Source organism: Sander lucioperca, chromosome 10 (assembly GCF_008315115.2).
Source record: "Sander lucioperca isolate FBNREF2018 chromosome 10, SLUC_FBN_1.2, whole genome shotgun sequence".
NCBI classification, from domain to species: domain Eukaryota; kingdom Metazoa; phylum Chordata; class Actinopteri; order Perciformes; family Percidae; genus Sander; species Sander lucioperca.
Window position 1 is genome coordinate 16,126,279 of NC_050182.1, and position 9,840 is coordinate 16,136,118.

The 9,840-nt window shown below is 37.7% G+C and overlaps 1 protein-coding gene and 1 long non-coding RNA gene across 3 annotated transcripts in view; both read left to right on the forward strand.

Moving 5' to 3' along the window:
* LOC118496122 lies at positions 1-3,811 on the forward strand. The gene is made up of 2 exons (XR_004898581.1): positions 1-1,790; positions 2,098-3,811. It is a non-coding gene; the product is annotated as an uncharacterized LOC118496122 (long non-coding RNA).
* Positions 1-9,634, forward strand: part of LOC116060777 (mannosyl-oligosaccharide 1,2-alpha-mannosidase IA) — a 221,559-nt gene extending 211,925 nt beyond the window's left edge. For both annotated transcript variants that reach the window (XM_031314519.2, XM_031314529.2), the window contains exons 10-12: positions 3,977-4,149; positions 7,234-7,349; positions 8,272-9,634. In XM_031314519.2, coding sequence (XP_031170379.1) covers positions 3,977-4,149; positions 7,234-7,349; positions 8,272-8,413 — 431 coding nt within the window. In that variant the 3' untranslated portion in view covers positions 8,414-9,634. The remainder of the gene's footprint in view (positions 1-3,976; positions 4,150-7,233; positions 7,350-8,271) is intronic.
* Positions 9,635-9,840: the final 206 nt, after the last annotated feature.

The following is a 9,840-nucleotide window of genomic DNA, read 5'->3' on the forward strand; positions in this document are numbered from 1 at the left end:
TGCTAAAGAGGGGTATTTAGAGTATGCAGAGGCTCTTTGCTTTGAGAGGCTGCACAATAGTTCAGTTCAGGAGTCTCAATGTCGTCCAGGAGGATGGCAACAGATGGAGGAGCTGCTTCTGCTTATTTTATTTTGGATATAAATATACCATGTCAAATTCAAATGTAATTTCTTTTTTTTTTTACACATTGCCTGTAGCCATATAATATGTTTTACACTGGGAGCAACACTTTGGTTTGCTAGGGGTTGGTGTATGTCTTTTTTTATTGCACTGAAAGAGTTCTGCATGGGCATAAAACTGAGACCTGAATCCAGCCCGTACGGGCGCCTTTTGGACCCAATGCAACTTGGATATTTCTTCTTCAAAGATAAAGTTATATGCTTGCTTTGAAAGTCTTTCTCACTTACAGTAAATAACTAATCTGACTACTGACTAATACACACATTGCGGTCTAGCATCTAAAAAACAAAATGTTTTTTGCCTTACTGGTTGGTAGATCAACTTTGCATATCTACTTCTGGCACGCATCAACAAAGACGATTGACAGTCAGAAAGAGAAAATATATTTTTTGTTTAAATTATATTTGAGAATAATAATCCAACCCCAACCCAAATATTTATGGAAAAAAACACATCCTGAACCCAACATGACATGTGAATCATTGTCAAGTTCAGGCCAGGTTTCTAAACTTTAACTAGAGAGGATCCGGTTAAGTAGTAAATGCTTGTATAATTACATAATCTGAAATTTGAACTCTGCAGTAATTTCTATTTGGTGTTTATACTCCAAATGATTCGGTATTTTTGACACAGTACATCCTGGCTATTTTGAACAGGAAGCCAGTGAAATGTTATGGCTCATCCCTGTTGTGTAACACCATCTCTGTCTTGTTAAGAGAGGTTATGGTGGCCTTCAGAGTAAGAAAATTACGAGTCTAGGAGAGCGATACTGTAAATTAAAAAAGGTGGCTTCACCTCAACAAAGAGACGACAGGCCCTAATAAGTAATAAGGAGCAGCGAAGAATTAAAGTCCTCGATTATTCTCCAACGTCTCACAGCTGTAAAAGAAAAGAGCCAAGGAGAGAAAATGGAGATTATGGAGATAAAGAATGGTAAACATTGTGATAAAAACTGAGTCCATAGGCAAATTCAATGTGGCTCCAACCTACAGTATTAATGAGGGATGAGATTTTCTATAGATATACCCAAGATAAAATATGCAAGAAGATGAAAATCAAAAGTTCCCAGCAACAAGCCTGCCTTAAATTTTTTTGGAAAGACCGTTGTTTGAGCTCTTCTCTTCCCTGGCATCTGTCTTGGCCCTGGCAATAATCTGCTAATTTTAAGATTCCATTGTTGGGTGGGCTGTAAGGATTCATCCTCAAGTGTTCACTCGCCTTCGCTTCTCCAGTAAGATTACTCACGACATAACAGGTTTTTTAATATGCTTGGTATACTTTTGATCTGCAGGCCCAAACGGCTTCTCTGGCTTCCTCTTTCATAGTCATCCACCAGGTTTCTCTTCGCTCATTAAAGGGGACCGGATGGTACTTAGCAGCTCTTGGATTAGCGGTCTGCAGAAAAGAGAGAGAAGTGAGATTTGCAATTGCATGTGCGTAAAGTGGCTGCTATTTAGCTGTGTCTTAAATACAGTACACCATAGAGACTTCTTCTTCTGCTACTGCTCTGGATCTCTGCCACCTTCACAGCAACATAATTATGCTGTAAAATGGGGATATCATGGGAAGCAGCATGAAGAGGAAAATGTTATTGGTTTAAAAGAAAAAAGTGGTAATAGACTTTTAATGCTTAGCTTTGTGCATTTCGCTATTGAGATGTAGGGGCTAATGTACAATGGAGCAACTTGAGAGAGACTGACAGCATGTATAACTTAGGGCTGTCGCTTATTCAAACTACTGTTCAAATATAAGAAGAAGAAAAAAAAATAATGTATATCTATCTATATATATATATATATATATCTATATATCTATCTATCTATCTATCTATATAATCTGTAATTATTAATGTTCAGCTGGGAACTAACAGAACACAGACTGGATTTTGGCGATATTTACTAGTGTGCAAAAAGCAGGTGGGGCAGGTAACTGGTTGGTAACATGATAACATAGTTGAGACCAAAATGTATTTTGGCGTAAAATGTTGCTAATCAGTTCCCAAAGCAGGAAAAAAACAAATCCTGAGACAAGCTTTTAAATTGTGTTTGATGCAGACGTGTTATTCTTCTGATGAACTTCTGCGGCGTGAGTTACCAATGATCCTCTGTTGAATTAGCATTAGCATTCCACTCACAAGCATCAACAACACAGAGAATAATTTAGTTCAGTTGTGCTAAATGTATCAAGACAATACATAAGTTAAAGGTACCATGTGGAGTTTTTGACCCTTAGTGCTATGGGCAAGTTTTTTTTAGGAGTGGGTCCGGTTTCCTGCATGTGTACTCGGGCGATGATCTTCCTGAGGCAGTAATGTAACAATGCACCAACAAACAGAGACGAATAAGAGTGCAAGCTACTGTAGCAAAAAATTGATGTAAACAATGCAGGATTTAAAATACTTTATACCTCAAGGATGCACTGCACACACAATGTGTTTTGGTGAGTAAGTAATTTTATTTATACATCAACTTTCAATTGTAGACCTCACAAAATGCTTTACAATAAAAGACAAAAGAGCAAAAAAATCATGTGAAAGAAAACAAAAATTTTATGTAATGTAAACATAACACCAAATTAAAACAGGAACAGATCTGAAACACAGGGACACTTTTTACTAAAATGTGATGAATTGTAACTATAATGGAAAATAAAGGTCTGTCTCTTAAATAGGCATATTTATAAAAATAAATAAAAAAAACGTTTAGTTATTAATGCGACTGAGGTAATTGAAGATGCCACGAAAGATCTAAGAATCTACACCTTGAATAGGCTTCATATTGTAATTTTGCTACTGCTACTTCTGTCTACTCTGCAAACACAATGCTATTGTATGTCCGTCCTGGAAGAAGGATCCCTCCTCTTGCTCTTACTAGGGTTTCTCATTCATTTTTTCCTGCTTTTTTTACTATCCGAAAGGAGCATATTGTAAAGCTCTCTGAAACATTTTTGATTTTGGACTGTAGAATGAAATGTACTTGTAACTTAACTTGATGTCACTGACCCACCAACTGTATCTTCCTGTCTTAATGGTTTTTCAGTAGACTGTCCTTATTAATGATTAATGATTTTCAGCTACCAACTTGTGTTTTGTTTCTCGTTGTCTTGCTTGAAAATGCTCACTCACACACATACACCATAATGGACTAGCTGACCAGGTGGCCCAGCTCTCTGTCACACTGACTTCTTATTTCAAGATGATTGTCTGTCCCAATCTGATGCACTCTCAAACCCTCAGTGACCTCAAAGAACCTGCTTCCTCCAACATGGCCCAATTTTCCAAGTGGCTACACAGTGGTTAGCTAAAATCACAGATGATAAGCCAGAGAGAAAAAGAAATGTCTGGACAAATCGAGCACAGTAGGTGGAAACGAAATGTCAGACTCATCTTGTGTGCCGATGCTCCTGCCCTGACCTTGGCAACAATAGATTCCTTTGTTCTGTATCATGAATATCATCTCTTTGCCAAGCAGTCTTGAATTGTGGTGGAAATATAATGAAAGTAGCAGGAAGAATGAGGAAGAGGAAGGGAGAAAAGAGAAGCCCACAGACTGTCTGGCATGCTGGGAAGGTCTTAATTGTCTAACCTCAAGACCTTTTTTTAAATCAACCAATAATTGAATGGTCTTTGTGCACTGCAATGTTTTGCTTCACTTGCAAAAAAGAAAGATAAACATTAAGTGTGCTCTGATTTTATTTATTTATTTTTTTGATTTAGAAATTGATTGAAGAGCTTTTGAAAATGTGGCAAAATAAAAATCTAATTTTTTTATTTTTTTTTATTTTTTACTCTGATAGCCACCAAACTTGGACCTGAGGCCTTTAGATTTGACGGCGGAGGAGAAGCCACAGCAACCAGGCTGAGCGACAGATATTACATCCTCCGACCAGAAGTCATCGAGAGCTACATGTACATGTGGAGACTGACCCACGACCCCAAGTACAGAGAGTGGGGTTGGGAGGCTGTTGAGGTGAGATACAGTGGACTTTTCCAAGATCTTTTTTTGAGGCGCGATGACATTTTGAAAATACATGTTTGTTTTTCATTTAAACATTTTATCAAACTAGTCCTGTTGGCAAAGCTTTACCAATATACTCTTAGTCCAAAGATAAGATGGCCCTTATCTCTAAAGACTTTTCTCAGGTAAAAGTGAAACATGATTTTTTTCCCAAACAGCATACTACAAAAATCTAACCGCAGTCTAAGCTACCACAAGCTAATTTTAGCTAACGTTAGCTAGCATGTCAAATGGGGCTAGTCAGTCTTTCAACGGCTCTGGGGCTAGTAAATCAGCACATAGGAGAATGTAAAGTCGCACGTCAACTATAAAATAGCAAGGTGACCAGTAAAACTACAGCAGACGACTACCCTTGGCTAATTAAAAAGAATAACTTACTTTAAGATGCTTCTTCAGGTTGGAGGTGGAGTAATTTGGACGCTGAAAGGAAGTTGGTTGCTGGCAAGCAGAGGTTGCACTGCACAGTTATATTTCCTTCTCCCTTCTCTTTCTTTAATGTGAAATGCTGTTTGAATTTCCAAGATTGCGCCGGTTCCAACTGCATTGTGACTGATCACGGAAATAGCTAATTTTTTCGTTTTCATATTGGGCTTCTGGGAAATGCATGGAGTTGCCTTCATTTATTTAGAGAGTGAATAAACTTTAACAGAAGTATTGCCATGTAATTCATTGATTTCAACAATGTAACTGTATTCTAAATACCAACTTTACCATTTTACCAAAATTACAACTTTACCAAAATACCATTTTAAATGGTAATATGTCCACTACCACAAACAAGGCCTGGCTTTTAAAAAAAAGTTCCTCTCCTAACCAGCATAAAACAGAAATATGTTGTTAGAATCGGAATGCGGTTGGTTTTATTCATGGATGTATTTTAAGACGGTTTTATTTCCTTTAACCATGGGAGCGTAAGCAAATGAAGTGTTTGAAGCAGCGAAAATGGGGAGGCAGATGTGAAGAGGTCCAGCCAAATAAATGATATGAACGCGTCTTACGCTGCCTGGCGGAGAAGTAAACGACGCTGTGGAGAGGCAACTATGATTTAAAAATGGGAATAATAAAAAAAAAAAAAAAAAACAATTTCACTTTTACCGGAGGCTCTATTACCGAGGGTCAGCGGCGCTGCACCCGGGCTCTGGAGCACCAGAGCCGGCCTGGAAGCCGATGAAGGATCGGCGTTGCCCACATATATATCTATGGCAACCAAACTTCACTGGTGAGACAAACGTGTGACGGTCAGGAAGACATTTTGGCAGGGGGAAAAACTGATCAGAAAATGTAACAAAAATGTAACGGAACGTTGTAGAAATGTAGTGGAGTAGAAAGTATAGATAATTGCTGCAAAATGTAACGAAGTAAAAGTCAAAAGTATGCACTATTGATTCTATTTAAGTAAAGTACAGATACGTGAAAAATGTACTTTAGTACGGTAACAAAGTATTTGTACTTGGTTACATTCCACCACTGCATTTTGGCCCTATAAATAAATAATGCAGAATTTAAATCAGTTTAATTGCTGATCTAAATTGCAGTGTTAGGGTTTCTTTCCATACTATAATTTTTTTTCCAACAAATGATCAGAAATACATTGCAGTACAATACTATAATTGTAAACGACTGTAGAATTAAATAAAATGCAGTAACCAATTATTTGGAGCAAACTGTCATCACTCAAATGTGCGCGAGAGTGCTCTTGAGTGTTAGTAGATTTTGTTCTTAGCTAAGAACAAATACAAGATAAGAAAACATTAATGAATGTCAGAATATTCGTAAAAAGTGCGTAAGTGGGGTTTAAGAACACATTTCTTCGTAAGAATGGTTGGTGAATGAGACCCAATGGTTCCTTGGTCTGGACCAAATAAACTGAAATACAAAGCCCCACTATATACAGACTTGAAGAAACTTGCTGGCCTAGCAACATTAAGGCTACAATCAACACATACTCCCTAATATAATGTAACATACTGTAGTGGACGGTACTTGCTCCATTCAAGGAGAAAATCTGCTGTTACGTGTACATCTAGTCCTGGAATAAAATACTCCCACTTATTCAGTTGTGACAACCAGGAAAAAATATTTTATATTCATACCAAAAAGTACAAAGAATAATTCCTGTTATGTTTACAGTAAGGGGTAGTAGATACAGTACAGTATCATTTTGTACTCTATACTTCTGTCTCAGGAGTAGCTTGGACTCTGATTTTAGAAATTGTATTCACCTATGTCAAGCCCCTTTAACACCCTCAATTACCCTCAACCAGCTTCCATAATATTGTATGGCACTATACATTAGTGTGTAGATCAAGCAATCTCACTAGCAGGAGACAAAGGTTGTGTAGGGAGCAGCATTATTAATGTGGCAATAGACAGGACATTAGCTGTAGTGAACTGTAGAGGGCTGGCATGATAGATTTAGCATTAATTTAGTGCGCACAGGAGTAGCGAGATCAGGCTGACGAGTTTGACAGGCCTTTAATTATTGGCCACAAAGGTTGAGAGCGGGTGCACAACGCTTCTCTTTATGAACATCAAGCATTAACACGTCAGGGTCTTTGTTAATTAGCACATATAAGCCAACCCTTTGTAGCAGGGGTAATAATGTGCTAATCCGCTTGGCTAGCTCAGCCACTCTCCATTAGCCCTTGTCAGATTTAGCATTGCTTCGGCTTAAATTGTGTAGCCGGCTATAGGGTTTCACATGTTCCATGATTTACTCTTTCTATAGGTTTACATGGACACACTATTGTGGAATAAAGGATTTTCTCTTTATTACTCGTGTGATTTCCTCTCTACAGTTTGTAAAATATTTGGTCCTGTCAGTGCAGAAGCGAGAGAGTGAGTTTTTTAATTTTACCCACTTAACTAGAGAGCTGCTTAACTGAATGAATGAATAAATATACATGAATGTAGTAGTATTGATTCAATTTGTACAATCAAGCTGGCAACTGCAAGAAGTGGTCTTTTTTGAAGATCTTTTGTCTTGTTTTTGAAGATACATGTACACATTTAAATCTGCCCTCTCCCTCCTGTCAGGCCCTGGAGCAGCACTGCAGAGTGGAGTCTGGCTTCTCCGGGATCCGTGACGTTTACACGATGACAGCCAGCCATGATAACATGCAGCAGAGCTTCTTCCTCTCAGAGACACTCAAGTAAGTCCTGTTTCCTCACTACATCTCCCTGAAGCAACTGCATGCGTAAACCAACACAGAAATGTGATGTGTATCTGAATGTGATTTTCGCTTGTAAAAGAAACATGGCTAGCTAAGAGATTATGTGCATTTAGACGTCTAAACTGTACTTTCCCTTATCATTCTGTGGGCAGTAAGCACAACAAACTCCGGGAGACACGTTGTATCACAGCTAGTAGACGCAAAGAGCCTTTTTTTTAAGATGGGATCATGAATCTTGTTCAGGTTAGCAGTCACCAGAAAGCACCAGACTGTGATGCTGCCTCCCCCAGTGTTACACTATCACTAATGTGCATCCACCTTTAAAAATTAAAGTGACTAATCATGACAAAAAAAAAACTGTTTGTGAATAATTTATTAATGCTAGATTGAGCTGGCGAAGCATTCTTGCGTGACAATTGCTAAGAAGCCAATGCTAATAAAATGTTCTGGTTTAATAATAAGTATTATATATTTTTGTTTGTCAGAAAATCCCATGAAAAGAAAAAAAAAAAAATTACAATGTGTGTTAGTCCATCTCTTCATACTTAAAGTTCGTACTTGCTTGCCAGGTTCAATGAGAGACTATTTTTGCAGTCTAAAAAGCCGCCTGTAAAATTTCAATCAAAGGCGAATTTAAGCTAATTACGTTCTGTCATCGATGCTAATGCGGTTAGCTATGCCATAAAAATGTCCTTTTTTTTGTTGTTTTGTTCAACATTTTGTCCTGATTAAAAATTATAAAGTTGAAAAGATTAAATTATTGATATGATGTAAATGAAAGTTCAACTGAAGGATGCAACCTGCTAGCGAAGACATGTCACTCTAGTATTCATGTCACTCTAGTAGTCAATAAGCTAAGATTCTGATGAAATTAAATTCCTGTTTTTTCCTGTTTTCTCAGGTATCTGTACCTGCTCTTCTCTGATGACGACCTTCTCCCACTGGAGGATTGGGTCTTTAATACAGAAGCCCATCCGCTGCCCATCATCCGCAAGAGCTGCCTGCAGGACGACGCAACACAGGATAAGACAGTCTCTGAATAAGACTGAACACCACCAACAACTGAGACAGTTACAGACACGTGCACATTTCATGTGCACACAGAGTCTCACACAAATATTGCAAACACCAATTCAATGCAGGTTCAGAGTCTTTTCAGGAGCGTGTTACGGACTCTCAATTCCTTTCCAGTAAAGGATGTTGTCATTTTACGCTGTGATTGTATATCTGTTCGCCAGGGTTCCTTCCTGCTGGCACTTCTTTTTTGTGGACAATCAAGACAAACATGACTTTCATGAAAAGAGCACCTCTTTCTTTCCTCTGTGAGGAAACCAGTATAACTTGCAGACCCAAATGTAATGGGAAGAGGGTTGAAATATGGGCCATATTGTTAGAGAGAGAAACGTATAGAAAACCACTTGAGTTTTGCTCTTTCAGTTCATTGTTTTGTTAATCCTAAGTGATGAATAATTTCCTTATCTCGTCATTGCATCTTTTCCTTTGTGAGTACACTCTTTGACCAAAGGTTTCTTTGCATTTCTATTTTCCCATTTTTTAGTAATGTTTTTGTTGAGATTTGACAGAAAGTAAAATTTACAACAAGGATTGAATTGTAATGAGTATTGATTAATGTACAGACAAACATGAAATGTGATTCTCGAATCCACCTCCAGACTAACGTTGATGTCATGTTTCTTACTGAAACAAGCTTGAATGAATTTTAAAAGTTTGGAGGTGTCAGGAAAGTGGCAGTGTCTTAAGTATCCAGGGACCATTTCTTAAAAACAATTGTTGGGTTGAGTTTCCACTGTATGCTTGGGTTATTTGTGAACGCTTTCTCAGTCCTCTCAGCCTTTCAAATCAAAGTAACAAATGGAGTACTGTCAGTTCTGTGGCTGTAATACATGCATAAAGGAAAAAGAACGCATTTGCTAGCCAACTCCAAATGGGTTTTCCTGTTTCTGTTGTAGTTTTTCTGCTTCACCCTGCCTTTACATGTGAATCCATATGGCTGCCAATACTGATGTTAACGGCCGTAAGCCTGAGAAGAGAGACGAGTTTTAATTTTCTTTACTGTTCTTTTCATCACTGCTGTCCTGCACAGTTGTGGCGCGAATGTGCTGTAAATACAGATGAAGTGACTGACCCCTGTATGAGCTTGTCTTGATTTTATTTTGTGATCTTTTTTCTAAACTTCAGTGGTTATTTTTTCTGGGTTTTCTTTTGATTTGCTTCCCTCAGGTGTTTCAGTAACAAAAAAAAAATGTTTTGACTTTAAGTCTAGTTATTGCTGATATTAATTAGTATTACTTATTCTTACTGTTTGATTTAACTTTCATTGTTGAATATTTTCAAATACTGATAAAAAAAGGACTGTGCAACTTTGTACATTTAAAACAATCCCAGTTGTTGTGTTTTTTATTGGCCTTGTTGTTTACTTATTTACAAAGTTTACAAAACCAAATGTACT